The 27661-nt window shown below is 37.2% G+C and overlaps 2 protein-coding genes across 2 annotated transcripts; one reads left to right on the forward strand and one right to left on the reverse strand.

Moving 5' to 3' along the window:
• The first annotated feature begins 1531 nt into the window (after positions 1-1531).
• Positions 1532-25929, forward strand: LOC114454808 (metalloreductase STEAP3). Its single transcript, XM_074783791.1, is given in 8 exon segments — positions 1532-1611; positions 13521-14048; positions 16453-16593; positions 16595-16720; positions 16722-16788; positions 19607-19806; positions 19896-20048; positions 25313-25929. Coding segments are annotated over 7 exon segments (1290 nt in total). The 5' UTR covers positions 1532-1611; positions 13521-13718; the 3' UTR covers positions 25586-25929.
• Positions 8382-11649, reverse strand: LOC114455712 (uncharacterized). Its single transcript, XM_028437093.1, has 8 exons — positions 11373-11649; positions 10530-10670; positions 10288-10424; positions 9574-9578; positions 9380-9473; positions 9109-9208; positions 8788-9005; positions 8382-8624 (listed from the first exon to the last, which is right to left on the reverse strand). The coding sequence occupies exons 1-8, from the start codon at positions 11476-11478 to the stop codon at positions 8382-8384; spliced, it is 1044 nt and encodes a 347-aa protein (XP_028292894.1). The 5' UTR covers positions 11479-11649.
• Positions 25930-27661: the final 1732 nt, after the last annotated feature.

Below are 27661 nucleotides of genomic sequence, written 5' to 3' on the forward strand. Positions count from 1 at the left end.
AAGTTTTTCTCATAACTATTACATTTATACAGGATGAATAGCAGAAATCAGTGGCTGGTCAGAGTCTGGGCACAGACAAAGACAGAATAAAAATGCTTTTGAGTCCGAGACAAGAACAAAATCTTCAAAAAAGTGGTCTCCAGTTCTACAGCTCCACCATTAACAGCTTTCAGCTGCAACCATTTGCACTTTCTCAGCTTTTCTCCACCTTTGGACTGAAGTGCAAGGTACCGTAAATGTTCCATGACGACTTGTAATTGGGTTCAGAATATCAACTTTGTAAGTGTAATTGACATATAAATTATATGAAAACTGTCAATTAATAATAATACATTTTATTTGTATAGCGTTTTTACAGTGCTCACAGACGCTTTACAGGGATAAAGACGCAGTGCGTAAATGATAAAACTGTGAGACCATATTACAGTTCTATGGCTTAGAGTAGTTAATTATTAAATGAGCAGATGATAAATAATTGTTTTTAGTGATTTTAAAGCTGATTTAAGACATACAGTAGGTCAAAACCAAACAGTTATCAGACACATCTGTCAAACATAAGGCCCGGGGGCCAAATCCGGTCCTTTTGGAGCATCCACTTCGGCCGCACAGAAGACAGTAAAAATGATAGAGGAAACATGAATTATTGTGTATATTACCAAATATTTCAGTTGTAGATATCTCAAATTTACACATTCCATGAAACTCCACAATATATTTAGGGAAATTATGGGGGAAAATCTCAATTTTTCAAAAAAATCTGGCAATTTCTTACAAATAATTTCTCTAAATTACACACAAAAATTTGTTACAAAATCAATAATTTTTTAAAGGAAGATCCTGCAGGGACGATATTGAAAACTAGAGCACAATAATGTCAAAATTGCTCTTTTTTTTCCTCCACCTAAAATTTGTGGCGAGAATGTAATTTAATTGACTTTCAGGGCATAGAAAATCATTGTCATTTAATTGTAATTGTGGAAAAATGTCCGTGCAAAAATTGTAATTGAACAATAGATAATTGACAGCGATGAATGTAATTTAAAATGGAATTTACCCCAACCCTGGTGAATTAATAGTTGTGTGGATTGTTGCTTCCTGTCCTTCCCAACAGAACCTTTTCACCCTCTTCTACCAACCTAATTGCCACGCCCCTTAATGTACTAATGTACTTATTTTAAACATGTGGTTTGACCAAGTCCAAGGACTTATATCTTTGTTTTCAGGTCAGTAGTAGATGTGCGCTTAGTGTACGATCTATTATCAGTGAGTAAGCGTCACTGCAACACCTTATCTGTGTCTCACACATAGGATGCCTTCAAGGACCATCAGTGAAACACAGCTCTTGTTGCTGTTGATGTAACAATAACAGATGAAGTTCAGGAGTCAAAATGCTTGTGCCTGAAAAATTCACATTAATTTCTTAATAATTATGAAATACTGTACTCCCTTTAACGTGGAGATTCTGGGAAATCCGAGCTTCTCATTAGGTCCACGAACGCAGCAGTGGGCGGGGCTTGTTTCTCATGTAACACAGAACACAGGAAACTGTCCTCTGAGCAGCGCGTGGACCTTGATGAATGTTTTGTCCCGCGGTGAGGACTGACAGGCTCAGTAAGTTCTTTAAAGCTATTATTGTTCATTAAAAATGTTGTTTTTTCCGATGTTCTGTGTGGGCGTGGCTTAAAAACACATCACTGGATTAACAGTTGTTTATTATTAAAAGCAGGTTTACCACTAAAACAAACGTAAATATGTCATTTGTATGAGGAAAAAATAGGTTTTCTGATATAAATACCTAATGACTGTCAGACCTGTAGGTTTCACTTTTGCTTTGTCGGGTTCTGGTCAAAGCTTGAATAAAGTTCATATCATAGATGGTCTGTGTTTAAAAGCAAATCAACGTCACTAAACGTCAAAACAAAATATTTGTCTCTCTTTTCTCCCCCACCTGCTCATTCATTCTCCGGCTCCGCTGCAGAAAAAAGGCAACAATGCGCATGTGAGTCAGATTGGAGCCACATACCATCATTGCTTTAATCTCAAATAAAATGGGTTCAAAGTGACCAAAAATGGCGGAAAAGGTGGTGAAATGGGATTTTAAAAAATACACAGAAATTGATTAAAAGTTGCAAATTATAGTGGGTAAAAAAGGACAGAAAAAGTGGAAAAAAAGGGTTCGAAGTGTCAATATTGGCTTAAAGCTGCAGTATGCAGAATCCTCTCTCGGCTCCGTTTTGAAACCAAAACCGAAACTAAACCTCCCTTACCAGTGTTTTATGTATGGATTTTATCTTGTGATGGTGGAGATTTTTCTAGTGTTTTAGAGACTCTAACACAAACGCATGTATCACTCTAGTTACTGCCCTGAGTAACGCGGCTGCTGCCGTCAGCTCGTCCCCGCCAGAGATCACACAGAGGGGGCTGCGATTTAAACGCTGTCACCATGAGGGAAAGGACATTTTTTATACGTTAATGTCCTTCCCACTCTCATCTTGGGCGTTTAACTTTAACTTGTCTGTAAAACTCCATCTGTTTCTCATATAGCGCTGCTGTGCTACATGAGAACATGATCAGCTTTAATCAGCTTCATCTGCTCAGAGCGTTTAAACATCTCATCAGAGCTACTGAAGATCTATGGATAAAGTTGTTCTGTTGTTGTGGACGAGACCATCGATACCAGGGATTGTAGATTCTGAAACATTGAAGATTTTGTGTTGCACATTTATTTTTGTTTAATCATTACATTCTGGAACAATGTCATCAGGATCATTTAAATTAGGTTAATTTAAATTAAGTTTATCAAAACTTCATCAATAAACCTGATCAAATTCATTAAATCATTGATCCCTGAGGGGAAAATGAGTGACATACATCTTTATATGACATATAAATAATTAAAAAGGAGCATTCAGAATAATCCATGTCACTACAAACTTATATCTACCTTTATTGTTTTCTTACTCATTTAAAATCATTTTTATTTTTGACATACATTTTTGTTTAATTATAATTTTTTTATTTATTAGTCTTTTGTTTCCATACAGGAGTCACAGGAACTAATATTTTCTGAAAAAATGGATAATATTTCTAAGAAACGAAAAAAAAAAAAAAAATGATGTAGAAAACAGAATTTGGAAAAAAAATAATAAACGCATATGCATTTAAATGTATATATATATTAAAAAAAAAATGTAAAATCGTAAATTGAATCTTATCGAATTCATGTGTCAGAAAAATCACAATTAGGTTTTTTGTCAAAATCGTGCAGCCCTAGTGTTTGTGGCTCTAAACTGTTGCTTCTCCACCTCAGGTGGCCAATTTCCGCTTGATTTGCTGCGTTGATTGTGTCTAACGCTGTTACTCCTGAATGCGTCTGTCTTCAGTTGAGCAGCCATTAGAAATGCCAACAACAGCTCATGAAGCACACGTGTTTGTAGAAAGATCTGTGATTGGCTGACATCCAGTTTCCAGGAGCGCATTTTACAGAGCCAGGATAAGGAGAATAGATTCACTGTCCACTCAGAACACTTTGATTACAATATGCTCAAAGATGATTATGGATTTTTGACCAAATGATGCCAATTTTTTATTTACATATTGCAGCTTTAAAAGTATAGCCGAAGAAAGTAGGAACAATTACCGGTAGTTTAAACGGGCAAATAATGGGCATGACAAATAGTGAATCTGGTAATGAGCATGAAATATGGTGAAAAGAGGTAAAAAGTGACAATAACGGGTCAATATATGCAACATTAGGTGGAAAAGTGGTGGAAAAGGTGCTGAACATGTCTGGAAAGGGGAAAAATGTGCAGAAAATGCATTGAAATGTGATGGAGAAGTGTCAGAAATGGAAGTAATGTAGCAAAAATGCAATAAAAGAAGCAAAAATATGGCAAGAAAAAGTGATGAAAATAGGTTAAACTATGGTGAGTTGGGTGTAGATACAGAAACAGGGTAAAAATAAGCAAAAATGGGCTCAAATTGTTCAAATTATAGTCCTAGTACACAGTAAATTTTGCAGTGTTAAATCAACACTTAAAGAGTAAAATTTAACACTGTGTCCGAGTGTATTTGGTCCTTATCGGAATTGGTGTTAATTTAACTCTTTCCATAGTGTTAAAATTTTAGAGTAAAATTAACTCAAAATTGAGTAAAAAATTAACACTGGCTAACACTGCACAGTGTTAATGAAACTTAACACTACAGGTTGAATAACTCTGGAGAGAGTAAATATGACTCCCAGCAGTGTAGAAAAGTTACTCTACTGTGGTGACAATTTAACTCTGATTCTAGTGCTTTTTAACACTGCATTGAGTTACTGAAGGTTAACACTGGAGGCTAATGTAACTCAGAAAAGTGTTAATTTAACACACTTATGTGTTAATGATTTACTCTGTTGCAGTGAAAAAACAACTCAGTCAATTCTTAACACTACACAGATAAATAAGTAGTGTTATTTTTACACTTGTGTAGTGTCAAATTGGCTCAATCAATAATTGAAAATCTACCATTGAATAAAACAAGCTATCACAAAAATGCATTTAACTTCTCACTTTTTATTTCACAAAAGCACCTTTTGAAAGTGTATTTAACATTTGTAAATCAACTTTTAGTTGTACAAGAGCACTTAACTGTTGACATTCTGCACTTTAGAAAAAAAATAAAAAGTGAATAGTTGTGCAATGGGTGTGCCTGCCATGCCAGGCACCAATACAACAACATTCACTTTCAGAAAAACATATGCCACACAAACAGTTACAGTAAGGTCATGTAACAGTGTACAGAGCTCCAATTGAACTGTAAATACAACATCCATGAGTTAAGTGTGCCTGCCGTGCCAAGCAACTGATCTCAAGTCTGCATAAAAACACTTAACTTTTGGTCAGCCTAACGATGCCACCACTTGAGAACACTGACCTTAAGTCTGCATAAAATGGCAATATGGAACAATATATAAGGCGTATCTGTCGTACCATACTTCATTTGGACATCAAATGGTTTGGAGTAAAAAAGATAATTTATGTGCAACACTTTTAGAACCTTGTCTGGATGTAGCTTGACCTTAAAGGCATGGTAATGATCATCAAAACACATAGTTTCCATCAATTTTCCACAGAGCAAAACAAAGTCATCCTTTACAGCAATTGTGTTGATCTTACAAAACACAGGCATCTCGCATGCTACCTCAGTACATATAATGAAGTCACAACGGTACTCTGTACCGTGATATTTTATCCATTTGGCAGAAAACACACTGGTTGACATAACAGTTCCAAGTTTTTCAGCAATTGCTGCACCCTGGTTTAACTCATAAAGTGTCATCATTTTTCCTGGACCTACAATTAATCTTTCCTTGCTAAAAGATTCATGATACATTGCCATATAATTTTGATGCTTTTTGGCCAATGTTGTTGTGATGTTTTTAAAGCTTTTTAATTGTTGCTTGAAGAAATTATGTTTGGCCTCGTAACGCATGCACCATGTATGCAAAATCGGACCAATGTACCTTATGCTTCGAGGATAATGTATCATAAAGTGATGTTTGGGCAAGAGATTTATTTCAGGAAATAATTGCTTGAAAAGCCGATGATGATCAATGATTAAATGTTTGAGGTATATGGTCATGCCTTCTGACAGGACTGGTGAAAATACAATGTTAACAATATGTAGAAGCAAAAGTAGGAGATGCCAGTGTTTATCATCGGTCTCGATTACATCACCAAATAGTAAAGGCATATTACGTAACAAGCACCAAGACTGTATGGCATTCAGCCCCAAATCATTACTTCCATCCATTAACTTGTCTGATGGCAGAGGTGGACGGTTTCGCTGCTGATTGAAACCATAGTCATAAGCATGTATTCTACCAACCACTTGTTCAGCACTTAGAAAGTTGCCTTGAATGTACTTCAGAATTAGTTTCACCTCAAACTGACAAACCCCCTCTAAAATATCGTGCATTATATCCACTGAGAAGTTGTTGGCTGTTTTGAAATACTCCAGTGAATTCAACAGACAACTGCGTTTCACACCATATACATGAGGCAGCAGAGGATCTGTTTGTACAGTCTGACAGTGCTGTGCATACGCATCGACTGTTCTTAAAACAACTTCTGGCTCATCTTCACAGAATATAGTTTGAAAACAGTGTTTCTCAAGGAGACAGAAACGACAGCAATATCGTGCCCCAAATGACTCTACAAAGCCAAATAGACCGTGCAAGCCAAGATTGTCGCCAGTGACTTGAACTACAGTACCATGAATCGTATGTTCAAAAGTTGGAATTTGAAATCCCTCTGTCTCAAGCACTTTAAGATCATTATTAAGTGGTTCAAGTATCAAATTAAAACTATATCGCTTTATGTCTTGTGCATGGAATAGCGCACACAAATTAATATTAATCAAAGATGAATTAAAGATTGGGGGAAAATTTCTTAAAGTAAAATAAATAGCGCCTAATTTATGTAAACCCCTTTTGGGTCCCAAGACATTTGCAGTTTCAAAGTCATCATAAAACAGCTGAATCTGCAAGGCATCTTTTTCAATAGAAAATAGGGGACTTTCTTTAAAATAGGTGGCATCTCTCAAGTCTGCATATACACCGTCCTTGGGACTTTGATCATGTCTGCATATTCTTTTTTTTGTAAAATACTCTTCAGTGTTTCCAAAATTGGAACATATGAAAACATATCGGTTACAAAGACTTGGTCATATGTCCCTGTAGTTTTGTTTCTTCTGCTGTCGAATCTTGTGCCAAGCACTTTTTGAACAGGCTCAACAAGTCCCCATTTCTGTCTCATGTGTTTGTTTAGTTTTGCTTCTGAATTTCAAGGTGTGAATGGATTTTCCAAAGTTTGGAAGGACTCTTCTATTTTGTTCCTATTTTCGGTATCCTGTGGAGAGAAGCACAGTAGAGCTACATCCTTAGCCTGATTGTGAATCTCAAAAATCACTTCTTCCATGGATGAGACAAAGCTCTTAACATTAGACTGACTTAATCCAGCTGCTTTGAGTTGTGCAATAGCAGTGGCGCACATATCTAACGTGCTGCTACATGACTCTTTCAGTGGAGTAGATGCTGTGGCTGTCTCCTCTACATTAGCTGCCACCAGCTCTCCTGCATCACCAAGATCTGCTCTGCTTATATTGACATCATTATTAACTTGTTGGTCGATATTGTCAGTGTGTTTGGTGTTTAAATGTTTCCTAAACCCAGAAAAGGTTCCAAGCACACGGCCACATCCAGACTGAGCACATTTAAGGTGAAGATTTTTTCCATCTAAGTAACCATGAACTACACGTAAATGCCGAACAAGTGTATTTGCAGAAGTTAACTGAGTCTGACAAACAAAACACTTCATGTCAAACAGATTTGTTCAAGTACTAGTACTAATGAAGCAACCTAGCCCGAACTTCTGCAACACGGGGACTCTCCTTCACTTTGCCAACATCTATGCCGTACACAGTGGTCTGGATGAACATGAACATGTTGTTCAGCATGGGGTGATATGAGGTGGCAAAAACGTAATGCACCTTAAAAAGCTCGTCGATGGCACCAAGTGAGGAGGCCGACTTGCAACTGATAGCATTTTTGTCAAGTATGACAAAGAACTGGTGGACCTCTTTTTTTTTTCGTCCTAAAGCCAGGAGGTAGGGTTGTGTGCTTGTCGTGATGGAATCAAGATGTTCCTGGATGTTGGTTCCTGTCTGAGAAAACAAAAACACATGGCAAAACTATTACAATTACATCGTGGTAATATTGCACAAGAAAATCAGCCTTCGTGTGTATTTGTATAGTATTTAACTGAGTGTGTACAGTACCAGTCAAAAGTTTGAAACATTATCCCATATTCATGTTTTAAACTTTTGACTGGTACTGTACGCGATCACGACCTAAAAAACCGAGGCTCCCTCAGTGAAACATCCTTGAATAAAAAAAAAAGGTAAATTAAATTAAGAACAAATACAAACCTTCTTGAAGACCACGAGATGCTTCTCTGCTTGGGAAGCAGACACCTTTCCTGGTCTTTTACGACCCTGGGCAGAGGGAGGAATCAGGTGTAACAGCAGCAAAATCGATGAGAGGTCACTGTCCCAACCTGTAAATACACAAATTTAATGTTATGTGGACCATCAGCAAAATTCTGTGATTCTGCTATTTCAATGAGAGGGGTCTGGCTGCAGACCTCTACTTTCAGGACCCTTCCTTGCAGACCTGCACTATGAGGTCTCTTCCACTCTCACGACCGGAATTTAGTTACAGGAGGCTACATTTTCAATGATAAATATATAGAAGCAAAGGTCTCAGTTCTGTGAGGAAGGGACCTGAGAGGGGAGGTCTGCAGCCAGACTGTCTTGATTTCAATAGCAATTCATACTTACTACTTGTCGTCATCCACTTCAATGCCATCCTCAGGAGTATCAGCTGCCAGGAGGAGATCTTCAAGCTCACTGGTGGATGGAAGCTTTCTGCATTGTTGGATGATCTTTTTCTTAAATGTGGTCGTCCATTTCTCCAGAAACTTGCCAGAGACATCCTCCCCAAACATCAGAACAAAATCCTGTTCCACTCCCCACATCGCCAGCACAAATCTTCCACTTCCTAGGGTGAGGATAATGGGGAACTTAAAGATTTCACAGCCAGATGAATTGTGTTCATTGTTTGAACGTTAATAAAATACACACATACTTTTTAAATAATTATGAAATTGTCATAACACTGCCAAAATAATGAAAATCAATTACCAAGCCTTTGACGTCTTTGAAACGTGGAAAGACAGACAGTACATTGCTTGACTGCTGTGGGTCGAGGACCATGTTGTGGCGGAAATCAAATGTCAGCTTCATCTTCTTCTTGATTGTGTCCTCATCAGGACAATGTTTCATCAGTGCAACTGCTTCCTTACACTCATTTTCGCTCAGGACAGTCTCTGGAACAAACTGGGTCTCTCGTCTGGCAGTTGGTCCTCCAAGCCCAACTTCACGAGATGTTCCTTCAGATGACGCTGCAAAATATAGAAAAATAGCATATTTTGAGAACCATATAAAAACATACAAGCAAAAAAAAAAAAAATCAGTCCAGATTTTCTAGTATTATTATTGTGTTACCGCCATACGATGATCGTCTGTCTCTAGCAGTGGATCTCTGTATAGTTTTAATCCTCCAGGCCAAGTACCCAGTGCCACTCTCGCCATCATAATAATGGTCCTTGGAGGGTAAAAGGATAACAAAAACAGACAATCCATTCACAAGTTGTTTTTTTTTAAGTTAAGGTGCACTCAAGTGATTTATCAACTTTTAAAAATATGCTCTAGTAGAAATCAAAGGGTTTTGGTGTTGCATTTATTATTTTTACAGCCATTATAGTGTGTGACTTACATAACCAGTCCTGGAGAACGGATCACTGAGGTAGGGGAATAAGCTCACAATTCCTCTGGCATACTTTTCTTTCACCTGTCTGGGTGGTGATGTACTGCAAAATATAAAATGGTAAAGATTTTTTATTTGCACTGGATTTAAAGTTTTGAATTTAATGTAAAAGCTACAGTGAGTAAACTAAAAAGTAAAATTACCCGTTCTTTTGTCATGTCCCGTCATGTCAGCTGCCAGTATGTTCACCATTTTCCTCCTGGTTTCATCTGTCAGGGACTTGCTTCGATTGTATTCATTCATTATGCGTTCCTCACCAGGTTTCTTGGTAAGAATGGATTCCACCAACTTCAGACAAAAAAAAACAAAATAATTTAGCATGTTGAGAACACATCACAATAATAAGTAAACTTTTCTTTAAAAGAGACCCTGAGGTATTTGTATTTGGTTATAAAAATGTCTCAATGTAGAAGAATCTACGTTTACCAACACTTGTTAATGGATCAGTTTTCGATAAATATATCGGTTTCTCTTTATAGTTATTTTTGTTTTTATTTAGTGGTTGACCTGCCCAGCATTTCCTAGTTTCGGTTTCACGGATGCTGCACGACGGATCATGGGATTCACACCACCGGATCGCTAGTTGGCATTGTTTATGGTCAGAACTACAATCGTATCTGATAGTCTTCAAACCTCTGACTTTTGTTCTTGATGCAAATGCTTTCACCCGTCTTGCGCCGATTCAAGAATTTCACTGACTGTGCGCGTGGAGGCTCTTGGGAACCGTGGTGTGAAAACACTTCACTTTCCAAAACTCCTGGTAGTTCCTTTAAAATGACGCTATATTCTTTTTTACAGCCTTGGTGGCCTTAAAAATAATTCCCGTTGTGCTCTGGTGTTTGTGTGTTAATTCTTACATTCTTGGCTTCTGTATCCAGTTTCTGCTGTTTAGCGGAAGGACTCTCTGAAAGGATGATTGTATCTTGAGAATCAGACAAATCACGGGATTGTAGGTCTGACTGCTCAGGAGATGGTGCCATGGAGACAGACTCTTCTGATGACGATCGGAGAAGCAGATGAAAGGAAAAACATTAAGCACCAGGAATTAGTATGTCCATTAAATACTGCACTATAAATTACAACTATAACTGAGACAAACCAGTGTCATATTTGATGGTTAGCACTCCCACTGAAGGATCCTTAACAACATCCTCAAATACGTCATCATCCAACTCAGTCCCCGTACTGTCAACAACCTTTACACCTTCTGTCACAGCTGGCACACCAAACTTTGCAAATGCTAGAGTAAAAGACAAATGACTTATGAGTTCATGTTAGAAATGCACATTTCTGATCAATAAAGCATATACTCGTTAACCAATTATTAACCGTTAACTGACAAGATTACAACGCTTGCAGGGCAATCACGTTTTTTTTTACACATGTAGGGTTAGATCATCAAATTTTTAACTGTTTCTCAACAAAGTGCAGCCAAACACTAGACTGAAGAGGGGAACAGCAGATAGAGGCTCCTCTGTGGAGCTGGAGGTTAACATTTGCTGTCTGATCTTCCTTCACAGAGACTGCACGGCACATAGGCTACTGTCAGTCCTCCTGTGTAACCTTTTGCTGGGAAATATGACTGAAGGCACGTGCTGACAAACCCCCATGATATGACATCATAAAAAAAATTAACCGATAGTATTAAAATCGGTCAAAGTTCCTGTTATCGGTTAATGGTTAAACGGATAATCGAGTGCATCCCTAGTTCATGTTGGTTTAATACTCACAAATATCCAATGAATCTTGAACATTACTTTTGAATAAACATCAATAAATAAGTGTGAAATAAAACTACTCATAACTATGTCTTAAGCAAAGCATGCATTCAGAATAATTCAATGTGAGATGGTAACATTTGTACTAAAAAGTAACCATAGCAGTTACTCTTAGCACCTTAAAGCTTCTGGTGGAAAACCTAATTCCAATGATAATTTCTTACCTGCAATCAAAAAGTCCTTCAGATGCGGCTCTGTTACTCGCACAAATTTTTGGATATCTCCAAGCCTGGCCTTAATCAACATGGTTCCTGCAGAATAATTCCTCATTGTCACAACAGAGTATGCTTATTATAACAAAAAATCAAATATAACATCAACAACGCGGTTTTCAACAGAGCTGTCAACAAGACCAACTTTAATGAATTATGTTAGATTTGAAAATAAGATGAGTTGTTTGCTTCAGGCCATCAAACAGCAGACAAATTATCAGCTAGGCAAGGCTAGTTTAATTTATTTAGGTTGTTTTTACAAAGTTTGTTTCAAGGGCTTTACATGGCATCATAACATACCCTTAGACCCCCGCATCTACTGAGGAAAACTCTGCAGCAATGACGAGCAGGGAACCGTTTAATCACGTGAGCTTATGAGGCTCCACCTGCATCCACCGTAACATTTCAACAGACAACGTTTGTGATTTCAGCAACATGCCAGCACGCAAATGAGAAAACAAAGGGCGGGAGACACCAGCTGCTACAGCTGACTGTACATCATGCACTGCCAACAGTTAGCAGCATTTCACACGGACTACTTCCCTTTATACTTCAAATTAAAAACACCCGAGTCTGGTGGCGGTAACGTTACTGGAGGAGGCTAGAAATCACTCACACAAGCCGCCTGTTGTCAGACAAAGCTGCAGGGGAGGCGGCACCGGTCAATTTTTCCCCAAACGTGCAAACTGCTTTCCACAACCCGAACATAACTTAGCCTTACATCACATCCTTTACCGTAGGTAGAATATAATGTCTAAAGCTATGCAGCCAAGTAATTTCAAACTAATTTCTAGGTTAAACTAACGCGAACGTTAACTAGTTTAGCAAATACCCAAACCAACACAGGAAAATCTGAATATAACATGATTCATTAACTTAACTCGTGGATTTGTTTAGTCACCAGTTTATTTGGAAGGAGAAAAAAAAAAACGAGAAAAAAAAGTGCTCAACCGTTGACCGTATGAACAGCCTCTGTGGGAGTTAACGTTACATTTTTCTCAACCCACGGTGATTTTAAACAGAATTTAAGTCATGTTTAATAATAAAAAAAAAAACTATATTTCCACATCATATTGCTAAATTTACTACCTTTAGCGGACACGCGCGCATTTTAAGCTAGGTCACATTCACTCGGTCACATTAGCCGTCTTTAATTTGGTATTAAAATAGAAAACCCACTCAAATACGGGGACCAAACAGCACAATGTTCTTCTAAGCCAACATTTTTGTTGAAATACCAACGTAAGATTGGGGTTATTATGTGGGGGAAAAAAATACACTTACCGCTGCCGTTCGACGAGGTGAAAATGGTTTCCAGAAAAAATCTTTCCCGGTCAGTTTGAACATCGACGATGACATGGGCGGGGCTTTCCAGGGTCAAATCTGCAGGGTTTACCACCGGCCACTAGGGCCCACTGTAGGCCTCTGCTTCGTTGGTGTTTGAGTTAGTCAGGAGGCATCCATGTTTTCTGCTGATTCCCTCCTGCTAAGACGTGTTTGTGAGCTGTTCCACTTATTTCATGTCTCATTCATGAAGAAACACACTCCTCTATGTCAAATGGTTTTCTTTAATGACAGAGATGAATGAGACCTGCAAATACAAAAGTGCAGCTAAGCAGGAGCGTATAACTCTTATATAAAGCTAAAGCATGTACAAGAACATAGAGAACAAATATAAATGAGCAAACTCACATGAAATAAGTGGAACAGCTCACAAACAACACTAACACTATCAACACTAAGTCGTATAACTCTGGAAATTTTCACCAACACTAGGGGGCATTCTACTCAATCTGTTGTTGTAATAACTCTGAAAGAGTCAATGAACGTTGACACTGCATATTTAACACTGCGAAATTTACTGTGTAGGAGGCATCTGGTGACCCCCTCCAAGGGTCTTGTAACCGCAAATGGTTGAGAACCACTGCTTTAGAAGGTTGTGTTTTTGTTGGTCCAGGTTTTATTCTGTATGTGTTGTTGCATGTTCTCTACAAGCCTGTGGATGTTGTCTGTGTTATTTGATTATTAAAACAGTGATTTTTCAGTGTATAGTTGATTTCTTTTGATGTATTGAATATTTTTATTTAAATCTCGTTGCAGTTTTTTAACTGGGGTAAAAACCTTCACCAACTTCTCAGAAAATGCAGAGCGACCTTGTGACGCCTCTGCTGAGCACTTCTACCTCCATCCTGTCAGAGCCTGCCCCCAGGGGGGGGGGGCCCATTGATCTCCATCATTGGTTCTGGAGACTTTTCGCGGGTCCCTCTCCATCCGTTTGCTGGCCTCTGGTTCAGGGTGATGGTGGGCAGCCGTAACCCTACAGGAGTTGCTGTTGGTAGTTTTCCTGATGGGGTGGAGGTGGTCTCACACAGGGAGGTGGTCCAGGCAGCAGAACGCGTGGTGTTCGTGGCCATGTTCCCAGAGTACTACCACACTCTGGTGGGGCTTCGGGAGCAGCTGGTGGGCAAGGTGCTGGTGGATGTGAGCAACGCCACCAGGATGGACCTCAGGAGGGAATCCAACGCTGAGAAGATGGCTGAGCTTTTCCCTCAGAGCAGAGTGGTGAAGGGCTTCAATGTGGTCTCAGCCTGGGACCTGCAGACCGGGGCCCACGATGGAAGCAAACAGGTGAGTAAGCAAGCACCACCACCTGCAACAAGGTCATCAGAGTCAGTCGTCATCATGTGATGTTTGTTTTATACGGTCGATTCATCCCGCAGGAGAAAGTAGAAATGTCAGAGAAAACATGAATCGTGTAAATGAATTTTTAATGTTAAACTGTTGAAAATACTCAAAATCTTTTACAAAATCCTTTAATTTTCCTCAAATCATGACATAATATTTACCTTAACTCACTCAGTGCCATTGACGAGATGACTCGTCATTTGCGTTTTTTCACGGGGATTACTAGAAAACACCCTGGCGGAGGTCCCTCATTAATATCTAAGCTGTGGGGTGTTGTAGTGACCAACTGTGCCCTGAAGATGGCAGCAGTACGCCTTTAGATGAGAGATTAGCCACTGATGCTACCAATGATGTAGGAGGTTGCAGCACACCTTTGGATGAGAGATCATCCATGCTCAAGCAGAGCTCAGAGGGAGAGAGGAAAGGCGTTTATGAGACAGGAAAAATGGTGGCTACGTACGAGAGTTGACGTTTCAGCAGCACACAGCCAGCGGAATTACTCAACCAGAGCATGTGTGGAACTCATAGATAGTGTGGCGATGGTGAGATAAAACCATAAAAAAAACTGGGGAACGCAGAGTGACACATCTGCATGTCCGGGAGGAGGAGGACGTAAGTTGGTGTTGTGCAGACTGACGGCAGAGAAAGTTGGAGGAACTCCAAAATACAGTAAGAAATCTATTCAACTCTGACATAGATAGATAAATAATAATAGTTTTGCCATCAAAGCCCGGTCTCAGTGTTTTTGTGTGTGTTTATATAAGAAAAACAATGTTCAGATGTTAGAGTTGTCACCTAAGCAAAAAAAAAAAAAAAATAGTTTTAAAGTCACTGACAGGGTTTTTTTTTTTTTTTTTTTACAAAAAGGCTTTTTTTTCCAGCTTTTTGCTCTGAAAACTGAAGATTTTATGTCAAACTTGCTCTATTCAAAGGCTGATTACAAAGAAATGAAATGAGCCAGAAACAAATGATTTTTTTTTTTTTTCTTTGATGAAAGTAGAGGCTTCAATCTTTCAGAATCTGGTGAATTTGTGAATTTAATACTAGTCATAGTAGAAAATATTCTGTGGGTCTTTAAAATCAGTCGAAATGCTCAAAAACGGCTGGGTACTGAGGGGGGTAGAAAATCTCTGGCACTGAATGAGTTAATTAAATAGAAATTGTTCACAAAATTTAAAGTGAAGATTCTGTTGGGACTGATATCTGTCACTTACAGCTTGGATATGGTCAGTTTCTTATATATTTAGTATTTTATGAATACGTAGAAGTGCAAACTAGGGAAATTACTCATTTTACTGCATAAAATCAAACTGCTCCGTATTTGGCCCTGAACTAAAATGAGTTTGACCTCAGTGCTAACCATGTAGCTGCTAGCACCTCAATGTTAAATACGTAGCAGATAGCACCTCCATGCTAACATGTATCAGCTAGCACCTCAATGCTAACATGTATCAGCTAACACCTCAATTCAAACATGTATCAACTAACACCTCAATGCTAACATGTAGCAGCTAGCACCTCAATGCTAACATGTATCAGCTAACACCTCAATGCTAACATGTATCAGCTAGCACCTCAATGCTAACATGTATCAGCTAACACCTCAATGCTAACATATATCAGCTAGCACCTCAATGCTAACATGTATCAGCTTGCACCTCAATGCTAACATGTATCAGCTAACACCTCAATGCTAACATGTAGCAGCTAACACATCAATGCTAACATGTAGCAGCAAACACATCAAAGCTAACATGTAGCAGCTAGCACCTCAATGCTAACATGTAGCAGCTAGCAGGGACAATGTCCTAGTGGAGCAGACAGTGTCTCCAATCCACACTGACACTCAGACAGGGTTCAGAACCAATAATAAATCCATGAGTGACAAATGAACAAAGTCAGTGATAAATGATTGTAGTGTTATGTAGAAAAACTATTTCAAACTAAATTCATCATCTTCATCAGTTCTTCTGTTTATTTCATGATATCCACAGATATTCTAACTATTTTACACTGTTCAGTTTATATTCTCTGGAATGTTCTGGACTTAAATTATGTTTTTTTATTTTAATACAAAAACACATTTGTTTTAAAAATTACTAAAAATCCAGAAAAGCAATGAATGTATCTTAGTTAATATTAATTTAACGCTTTGTGAACAATGTAGTCATAATATTATTTATTCATATTACAACATGATGTAGCACTCAGTGATGGAATGTGTGTGTGTGTGTGTGTGTGTGTGTGTGTGTGTGTGTGTGTGTGTGTGTGTGTGTGTGTGTGTGTGTGTGTGTCTGATGTATTGAACGCAGCAGGTTACAGTAAACCTGAACCTTCTCATCTCCAGGTTCTGGTCTGCAGTGATTGCCCTGAATCCAAAGCCTTAGTCCTGGATCTGACCCGTAGATTGGGCTTCAGCCCCGTGGACCTGGGAGGTCTCTGCGCCTCCAGAGAAATCGAGGAGGTCCCGCTCCTCCTCTTTCCATCCTGGGGGGGCCCTGCCCATGGCCACCTTTCTCCTTTTCCTCTTCTTCTATCTCTACTTGTTTCTGAGGAACGTTTTTGTTGCCGTACCTGGACAACGGAGGGAGAACAGCTTCTACAAACTTCCACTGGTGTATGGTGATGAACCAGACTCTGCCGTCGATTTCATTGGTTCTACTGGCTCTGGTCTATCTACCAGGTACAAACCAACTTCATCACTTGGTCTGATGACCCTGTCCCACTCCAAAGCGTAGATTAACTACGCTTATCCACGATGTAATGTGTAGACAGTGAGAAATATACCTTTAACTTTCATAGTATCTATTCAGTGTATGTTTACAATCTGTAGTTTGTTTATTTCGGGTACATTTTTCCTCCTTTATCCTGTTGCTGAGCTGTTGCTCTAAAACAGAGAAAATAACATCCATTCAATGCTGTTTTTGACGCTATGCATTACGTTTAGCTATGATGTGATGCATTTGTTTGTTGTCTGTTTATTTCAGTTTTATAGTTCCACAATGTCCGTTGATCATTTTAAAACAAAAAATCAATAATTTACTCAGTTTTAAAACGTACTTAAATACAAGTAAAATTAGTGATTTAGAATTATATTCAAAAAAGTACAAGTACCCATAAAACAACTCAATTACGGTAATGTGAGTACTTGTATTCCAATATTTTCACCTCTGCACCCGGGACAGGATGCCAGTGTAGAAAAACATCAGTTATATAAATATAACATGTCCAAAAATAATACAAATATAAAATAATATACAAAAACAATAGAACCCCTACAGCAGGTTATTCAGACAAGATAACGCTCCAAAGGCTAAAAAAATTATTTCAAATGTTAAATAATATCTATCTGTGTGATGATTTCTCACATCAAATGTTTAATATTAATTTGAGTTATTATTATTAATAATAATAATAATAATAATAATAATAATAATAATAATAATAATGCATTGGATTTTATATAGTTTTTTTATATAGCGCTTTTTTAGACACTCAAAGTCACTTTACGGAATTAAGGCATTATTCTTTCACTCCACACTTAGTGGTGGTAAGCTACTATTGTAGCTACAGCTTCCCTGGGGCAGACTGACAGAAGCGAAGCTGCCATAGTGCACCATCGGCCCCTCCCACCACCACCAACACTCACTCACACACTACATTCATACCAGGCAATGTGGGTGAAGTGCCTTGCCCAAGGACACAATGACAGATACCACTGAGGTGACTGTCCCCCACTGTGGCCCCTGGAATTCTCAGTGGTCTCCATCACCTACTAACCAGGCCCAGACCTGCTGAGCTTCTGAGATCTAACGGGATCGGCCAATGACAGGCTTGTGTGGACACATACAGTTCATTTCGTTAGTAAACGTGCACTGTAGGGCTGGGCAATATATCGGGATTCAAGATATATATTTTTTCTATTTTAGCGATATAGAAAATGACAATATCACCTATATCGATATATATCTATATTTTTTTTAACTTCTTTTCATTTATACAATCAAATAATGCAAGTATTTAATATTGTTCACAGAGTACAGTCAAACAGTGTCCTTCTTTAAAAATTGCTAAGAAAAACGGTCTGCACAACTGCGTGGTTAGCTCCCAATTTCAGTTTTAATTTACACTAAAAACGTGAAGTTTCGGGCTGACCGCCCTTCATCAGACATGATGGGAGCTAACCACGCAGCTGTGCGGACCTTTTTTCTTAGCATCTTTGTGATCCAGCAAAAAAAAGGAAGTGAGTGTTTGTTAATTGTGCTTCTTTAAAATTTGAACTTATTTCTGAGGTATATATTTGTAGCTTATTTTCTATTAAAATACTGGTTTTAGGAGTCGCTGCTTTCATTACTTCTCAGAACAACATGAAAAGCTCAGTTAGATGGATTCCTGAGTGCGTTCTAACCCAGACCTTCATCTATACAAGCCACACTACACAACTCACTCACACGTGCTGTCCCTTAGAGCAGTGGTTCTCAAACTGCTTTCCTCTCTTACAGTATGTCTGACTCTAACATTTTACTCAGAATTCAGTGAAAAAACAACTATAAATGAGTGATAACACATTTTAAAGCTCCTCATTTTGTGAATAAGTGAATAAAACAGTATTTATTGCCTCCTGAATAGATTTATTTCTATAGTTTTTATCATTATCATCTCCCTCCTGATGTGGAACCAAGACTGACCTTTGTTTTTTCACTTCATGTTCTAATCATCATCATTTCTACCATCATTTTGCTTGTTTTTTGTGTGTATTATTCAGTATATGTTTCTCCTTTCTGTGTTGTTGGTATTATTTAAATAATTCTCTTTCAGTGTGTGTGTGTGTGTGTGTGTGTGTTTGATGTCGTTTGGTATGTCTTATGTCGTTTTGTATGTTTCTCTGTTATTTTTGTGTATTTTCGAGTGATCTTGTGTGTTCTCATTCTTATTTAGTGTGTATTTGTTGTCGTTTTGTGTGTTGCTGGTCATCGTAAGTATTTTCTCTCTTGGTGTGTGTGTTTTTTGTGTCATTTTGTGTATTTTGTTGTTGTTTGTCTGTTATTTTCATTATTCAGTATATTTTTATCTTATGTTGTGTGGTTGTTGTTATGTGAGTTTCTGGTAATATTTAGTATGATTTTCATTTTTAACTAACAATAAACATTATAAAACCTTTATTTTTAGTGCTTTTATTTGTTATTTTTTCTCCTCTCTATCAGGTACTCCCTGCAGTGCCATCGCGTACCCCTAAGGGTACACATACCCCTATTTGAGAAACACTGCCTTAGAGTAGAAAAAGACTAAAGTGGCACATATTGTGCAGCAAATTTAACCCAGAATTGTCTTTCTGCTCAGACTTTGAGTTAAAAATATCTATAGGTTAGCATCGTAAATCACCGTTTTGAGATAAAAAAAATATTGAGATGTGAGTTTTGGTCCATATTGCCCAGCCCTAGTGCACAACACTTGTTGTGTTGGGTGAGTTTGGGGTCCTGATCTAAGCTGTGCTGTCTCAGGTCTGCTGGCGGCTGGGGTCCAGCTCTGGAGGGGAACCAAATATCAGAGGTTCCCTGCGTGGTTGGACGTGTGGCTCTGCAGGAGGAAAGAACTGGGTCTGCTGAGCTTCCTCTGTGCTCTGCTCCACACCGTCTACAGCCTGTGTCTGGCTCTGAGACGGGCTGCTGGTTCCACGCTGGGTACCATCGAGCACCAGCAGGTCAGCATTGAGCATGTGCAGCGTCTGTAGCTCCAGCTTTGCTCTGTGTTCACTGCTTCTCAATCATTGGTTCATTTCCCTGGTTTTAGGTGGAAAACCTTGGTGTGGGGAGGTCTGTGTGGAGGTCTGATCTGTTCCTCACCTGTGGAATTCTGGGACTTGGAGTTCTGTCTCTGCTGGCTGTTTCATCGCTGCCCTCAGTGGGAAAAATGCTCAGTTGGAGAGAATTTACTTTTGTTCAGGTACGACTGTCATCATCTCTCTATGTAAGCTCAGAGTGAGGTATCAGGTACACCTCTGTCATTTGTCACACCAAACAAACTCATGACTCAGCAAAACCTCCGTCAAATCTAACGGCCTCACATGTCAAACCAAGCGCCGTCAAATTACACGGCGTCACTTATCAAAAACAAGCGCCATAAGATGGTACAACCTCAGGCTTCAAAATAAAAGTCCTCAGACTCAACGGCCTCAGGCCTTAAAACACGACATGGTATTTATTTTGAAGGAACCGAAAGTAAACAAGACGATTTTGAAGGAACCGAAAGTACACATGACCAAGTAAGTTAAAAAGTTGTTCTCTCCTTTTTTTTAAAAAAAGTTAAGATACATCAACGTATTGTTAGATTAATAAATACATACTTAAATGAAATGAAATGTTGATATATCTTAACCTTTACAAATAAACAAATAAAATAATAGCTTTCAAAATACACATACTGTATACAGAAATACACATGACGTCATCAATATGTGCTGCTTCGGATACAAGAGTAAATTGAAAGCATCTCTTTTACTCTGAAGGAGTATTACTAAGCTATGAGTGTTTCCTTCTAATCAAATCATTCCCTGTTAATAGCAAATAATTTAACATCGTATCCAAAGCTATTCCTGATGATTCATCCCTTTTAATGAAAAGTCGTCGGAGTTGAAAATATCTCCAAGGGGAAAGGCCTTTTGGGGAAACTTTTTTAGACACCAACAATAAATGCAGTTTTTGTAATAACGAACCAGAATCCCTCTCACATTTATTTTATTACTGTATTCACTCAATTAGTTTTCGGGCTCAAATGGAAAATTACTTAAAAGATAAGATTAATAATATTCAATTTAATTGTAAATGTGTCATTATGTATATTGAAGATAAGAATAACAATGTTGATTTCATTGTAAACCTGTTTATTTTATATGGTAAATTCTATATTCACAAATGTAAGACAAGGCAAATTTATTTGTATTTGTCAATGTGCTTTACATGATAAAACATTCAACTGTTTAAAATCAATAAGAACATTTAAAATCATCAGTAAAATCAATTAAATTCATAAACAAACACATGACATCATCAACATGACCATAAATCTCTCTCTCAATCATATGCAGTAGAGAAAAAAAGTTCCTTTAACTTTGATTTAAAAATGTTCACATGTGATGCTGACTTCAGCTCTGCTGCAGTTTGTTCCACTTCTTTGCAGCATAACAACTAAAAGCAGCATCACCATGGTTACTGTGAGCTCTGGGCTCCACTATCTGACCTGTGTCCATAGATCTGAGAGACCTGCTGGGTTCATACCTGACTAACATCTCACTGATGTATTCTGGACCAAACCCATTCACACATTTATAACCAGCAGCAGAACTTTACAGTCTCCTCTGAGGCTGACTGGGAGCCAGTGTAAAGACTTTAAAACTGGACTAATGTGTTTTGACCTCTTTGTTCTGGTTCAGACCTGAGCTGCAGAGTTCTGAACCAGCTGTAGATGTTTGATGAAGACCATTACAATAGTCCAGTCTGCTGGAGATAAAAGCATGGACCAGTTTCTCCTGATCTTTCTGAGTCATTAAACCTTTCACTCTGGAGATGTTCTTTAGGTGGTAGAAGATGTTTTTGTGATAGATTTGATCTGATCTGAGTCCATCACAACACCATATTTGGTCTTTAGCTTTTAAAGATGGAGACTCAGTGTTCTTACTGATAGAAAGTAAGATCAACAAATCTGCTCCTCTTTGTAACTTTCTGTGTGAATTTAAAGAATACATCAAAACTATATCCCTTATTAAAAAAAAAACATCCGAATGTGACAATATACAATCGTATTTTTGAAGTGGAATTATTACTGATTTACCCTTATTTATTTTATTTTTATTTTTCTCCTTCAATTTTGTATATGTGATTCTTTCTTGTCCCCTTTCTGTATATTTTTATAATGTTCACTTCTGACCTGTTGTAAATTTAAATTTTTCAATTTAAAAAAAAAAAAAAGAAAGAAAGAAAAGAGAGTAAATTGAAAGCTGTTATTTTTTTTATGTATTTGTAAAGGTTAAGCTGTATCAATGTTTCATTAAACTATGTATTTATTAATCAAACAATACATTGATATATCTTAACTTTTAAAAATAAAAGGAACGAACGGTTTTCAACTTACTTCTCATTGGTACTTTTGGTTCCTTCAAAATAAAACAACATGTCGTGTTTTAAGGCCTGAGGCCATTGAGTCTGAGGACTTTTACTTTGAAGTCTGAGGACGTGCCATTTGACAGGTGAGTCATGAGTCCGTTTGTTCTGACCAATGACAGAGGTTTTCCTGATACCTGACTCTGAGACCTGAGGAACAACTAAAACATACACGTATTAAGGGCCAAATACGGACCAGTTTGATCTCAAGTAGGGCCACAAATTGTAGTCAGGAAAAAGAGAACTTTCAACATTATTCTGCCTCCGTAAAGCATACATGAGCATTGCCCCCCCTAGTGGTCAAAAGTTTTTTATCACAGTTTTTCAAATTGAATCCAAGAAAATTGAATTCCTATTATAATGTACATAATATACAAATATTTTAAGTGTCATAAATCACAGTGACTGTACAAAATACATATGAATTCATGTGTTGTTCTTTTAAAAATACTAAAAAGACTTTAGGTTGGTTCTTCTTTCTCTTCTTCACAATGTAAATGGTGAAGGAACACTGCCCCCAGCAGTTCATTAATGGTACTGCAGCAAAAAAGAAACTGAAAGATTTTATCATGAATTTACAATGAGACGGTTTATATATTTAATTTTATTTTTTATTTAACCCCCTGGTAAGAATCTCAAACTTCGCCTATGATGTAACGTAATGGAAGTTACAGAAAATATAGTCTTTAAATTTCCTTGATTTTGTGACAAATATGTATTAAATTCTGGAAAAAAAATAATGGAATAATTTAGAAAAATTATTATTTATTTTATTCAAATGATTAAATAAATGTGTTTATCACAGATTCATAGAACAATGGACCATAATTTTGCTGACTTTATGGATGGACCCAAAAAATCTCTAACTTTTCAGGGATTTTGGAAAAGATGGAGATTTATTTTTCAACAATTTGCAATTAAAAATGACTGACGTGGAAAAAGCGTGGGAAATAATGTGGATATTCATTGTAATTATGTACTTTGAAGGGCTGAGATATCTATAACTGAATTATTTTACACAATGATTCACATTTTCTGTCCAACAACGTGCTCTGATGTTATGGTTGTCATGGTTACGGTGGTGCAATAAGTGTCCACAGGAAATGGAAAACAAACACATGCTTTCACTGCCAAGAATAAACCAAACTTCCTTCTCTTTTTCTGGAATTGTTGTGAACCAACTCTCTACGTCTACAGTTTAAATCAATTGTTCCATTATTGACACTTAATACCCTTTTTTTTTTTTTTTACCACTTTGTCTGTCTGTTTTTGTCCACTCTAATTTGCAATTTTTAACCGAATTTTTAAATCCCATTTCATCACATTTTCTATTATTTTTTGTTCACTTTGAACCCATTTTATTTGTGATTAAAACCAGGATTTCCATCTTTAAGATGACTATAATAATAATAATAAATGTTCCTGAATAACAGTGGATATTATTCAGATGAATAAATAAATGTGGTTATCACAGATTCATAGAACAATAGACCATCATTTTACTGACTTTATGGATGGACCCCAAAAATCTCTCCTTTATTCCCCCTTATTGATGGTCCTGTCTCCACATGACTGTTCTTCAATGTTCATGTCTGTGTTCAACCACCTTCAGCTACAGTGGGGGTCCCCGCTCTCTGGGACCTTTATTTTGGGGGCCGTGGGCTGAAAATGTTCAGAACCACTGGTGTAGATCATGTGTTGAAAATAAAAAATAATAATATAGTCTGGATGTCTGGATGTAATCTGTATATTTTTGGATTTTTATCTTAATAACTGCCTTTAGACCAGGGGTCACCAACATGGTGCCTGTGGGCCCCAGGTAGCCCACGTGGACCACGTGAGAGGTCCTCAGGAGCGCCATCTAAAATCTGATTCAAACTCACAAAGATAAATACATATGACAGATGTAGTCATTATTTAGAGTTAAATACTTCTGCACGTGATCAAGTTTTAGTATTAGATTACCATCTTTAAATGTTTATTTTCACTGACACATTGTTACACATGTTTTTAAGTGTTGCAGATTTTGTGTATGAGTTGTGGTATGTTACATATAATATAAAATATGACATAATTGTTACATTTTACAGTTGTTGTATGTTATATGACTATTCAAACATTGTTTGTAGCTAGTTTAACTGGAAGACGATCCTTTTCTATGAAATGTAATGTAAATAAAACTGCATAATTTAGGAGAAATAAAGTGTTGCATGTTGAAACTTAAACAGTTAAGTTACTGCTAGTCCTCCCTGTTAACATTTGGCCTCATCTCACCTGGATTAAAGTTCTTCTGGAGCCGAAAAAATGCCTTCTCAATGTTTTTTTAGTTACAAAAAAATAACTTGAATTTGATAACACGTGATCATGTCGGTCAACATATGCTAATTGCTAATTTCTTTGGCACATTGGCAGTTAATGAAATCTTTCCCCACACAAATAAAATCTCCATTTTCTTCCAGAATAGTCTTTTTGGGATTTCAAACCTAAGGTTCACCACATGTGCAGGAACATGTATATGTTGGAGGAGGCGGAGTAGAAAGGTGGCTGAGTTATTGCACAACGTGATTTATTTTTAGGTTAACAAATTGTTTTATCATGATTTTATTTGGTGTCATATTTGTCATTTATCATTAATACCCTCTGACTGTGCAAAACAGTCAAAGAGCCAGATGAGGCTCCAGAGCCACAGGTTGCAGACCCCTGCTCTAGTTAAAGTATTTTAGAAGTGCTTTTCTAACTGGTAGTCCTTTAGACTATACAGTATCTATAAAGTAACTCAGTTTCAGGAAGGTTGGTGACCCCTGCTTTAGACGCTAGCAGCTGCTGTTTTTTCCAAAATTGCCTGGCCCCGACCATTGCTGCGCAGCAGATATAATTTGTAATGATAAAATATTAATCTGCACTCAGTCCTCCATCAATATTTAATATAAAAACTGCATTGATGTGAATATTCTGGACCTCATTTAAAGATGGTGGAATAAAAACACGCTGTTCTTCATAATAAATGTGTGTGTGTGTGTGACATATTAATATCTTGTTCTGCTCCTCCAGTCTGGACTGGGTTTCACCGCGCTGACTCTCTCTACCATGCACACGCTGTTCTTTGGCTGGGACCTGGTCTTCCACCCCAGTGCCTACCCTTATTACATGCCCCCCGTGCACATGCTGGCCCTGGTGCTGCCCTGCCTGGTGCTGGTGGGACGGGTGATGGTGGCTCTACCGTGTGTGTCCAGGCGTCTGACGAGGATCCGTAGAGGCTGGGAGAGGAAGCCCCGCCCTCTGGAGTCACATGTTGAGAATCCTCAGAGATTCAGGGACGTTTGAAGCTTCACGTGTGACGTAAACTCTGCACTTTGCACTTTGAGCCTCAACTCAAGGATTTATTCTCACAACATTTCCTCAGCACTGTTCTGCACTGGGAGGTATGGAAGCCCGTTTCTGCCACTAAAAATATATATTTTTGGAAATTTGCAAAGAAACAAACAAAAATTTGATGGAATAATTTTTAAATAAATACGTATTTATTATACTTCTACTACTTTCTACAATTATAAACCATGAGTTTAATTCAAAGTGAAATTAAGAATGGAAACAGTCAGTGTCAGTAGACTGTAGCAAATATTCAGTTTGTTTCTCATGAAGCGTTTCTATCTCATAATTATGACTTTCTTTCTCATAATTATGACTTTCTATCTCATAATTATGACTTTGTCATAACTTTGCTTTTCTTTCTCATAATTAGGACTTTCTTTCTGATAATAATAACTTTTGTTCTCACAATTTTGACTTTTTATCTCATAATTATGACTTTCTTTCTGATAATTAAGACTTTTATCTCATAATTATGACTTTCTTTCTCATAATTATGACTTTCTATCTCATAATTATGACTTTCTTTTTCATGTTTATGACTATCTCAATTATGACTTTCTATCTCATAATTATGACTTTGTCATAGCTTTGCTTTTCTTTCTCATAATTAGGACTTTCTTTCTGATAATTATGACTTTTATCTCATAATTAGGACTTTCTTTCTGATAATTATGACTTTTATCTCATAATTATGACTTGATTTCCCATAATTATAAATTTCTCTTATGATTATGATTTTCTATCTCATAATTATGACTTGTTATGGTGATTTTTTAATATAGTGGCAGAAACGGACTTCTAGAATAGAGAACATATGTGTAAGGTTTTACAGATTACTTTAGTTGTAGGCATAATAAACAAAAGTCATTGATTTCTATAAATTAGCACTATACAGGGAGCAGAGAGGGAATGTTTCTACTGTGTCTAATTATCTGATGCAGGGGTTTCAAACTCATTTTAGTTCAAATACGGAGCACTTTGACCTCAAATAGAGTCGCAGATTTTAGGCGGGAAAATGAGCATTTTCAACATTATTATTGTGTCCAAGTTTTCACTTCCACATATAGATGACAAGTAAAGTATTTATTTATTATATATTGTTTTTGAATATGCTGAATTCATTTTTATTGGGATCAAAATTCAATTTAAAAAAAGAAGATATATGTGGCCTCTCAAGTCTTAAGACTTTTTATTGGCCTTTATGCTAAAATCGGCAAAAATCTAAATACTTAAAGCAAATAGCTCTCTGTAACCTTTATTTTGAAGGTATTCTGAAAAGGTTGAGAACCACTGGTCTAAAGGGCCTGACTTGGCCCCCGGGCCATAAGTTTGACACACATTGGACTAATGTTTGTCTTATACTGTCTGTCTGTGGTCATTCTATTGTGACTCATTGATGAGTGATCAGCTGATTGTGAATCATCGAAAGCAACAGTGAAGAAAAAGAGCGTCCTCTTTTTACAAAATGAAAAACGTCCTTCTTTTTCACGAGTCAGCATAAAATACACAAACCTCGATTTGATGCTGTTGAGTCATGCCTCAGACATTAGTTATTACATTTTCTCAACTTTTATTTTTTTTTTAATTAAACGTTACCACCACAGAGTGAAACTTTCATGTGCACATTTTGAGACGTCTGAATGTTTAATATGTTTGAATATGAATATGATTGTAAAGTTACGAATGCTGAAATAAACCCCAACTAATCAGCAACAAACCACATTTATAAAATGTATGGGATTTTTTTTTTTTATTTGAGCAGATTTACAGCAATATTTGTGAAATTTGTCGGATTTTATTCTCTTTAATATATAATGTCTAAATGTTCATTCTAAATGTTAAATATTAATTATAAATGTTTAATCTAAATGTTACATTTAAACCTAAATATTACATTTAAATCTAAGTGCTGAATTTGCATTATAGCTAAATATTTAGTTTCACCTGTGACAATTAGATTTAACATTTGGGATTTACATTTAACATCTAGATGTAGATTTAACATTTAGCATTTAGATTTCACTTTTA

Source organism: Gouania willdenowi, chromosome 21 (genome assembly GCF_900634775.1).
Source record: "Gouania willdenowi chromosome 21, fGouWil2.1, whole genome shotgun sequence".
NCBI lineage: Eukaryota > Metazoa > Chordata > Actinopteri > Blenniiformes > Gobiesocidae > Gouania > Gouania willdenowi.

Bases quoted from the DNA above. Each gene is read 5' to 3' on its own strand.
- LOC114455712 (XM_028437093.1), bottom strand. From the start codon at position 11,478: ATGAGGAATTATTCTGCAGGAACCATGTTGATTAAGGCCAGGCTTGGA. The intron at 10,671-11,372 runs GTAAGAAATTAT...CTTTTACTCTAG, and splicing joins GAAGGACTTTTTGATTGCAG to CATTTGCAAAGTTTGGTGTG. The intron at 9,209-9,379 runs GTAAGTCACACA...TTACCCTCCAAG, and splicing joins CGTTCTCCAGGACTGGTTAT to GACCATTATTATGATGGCGA.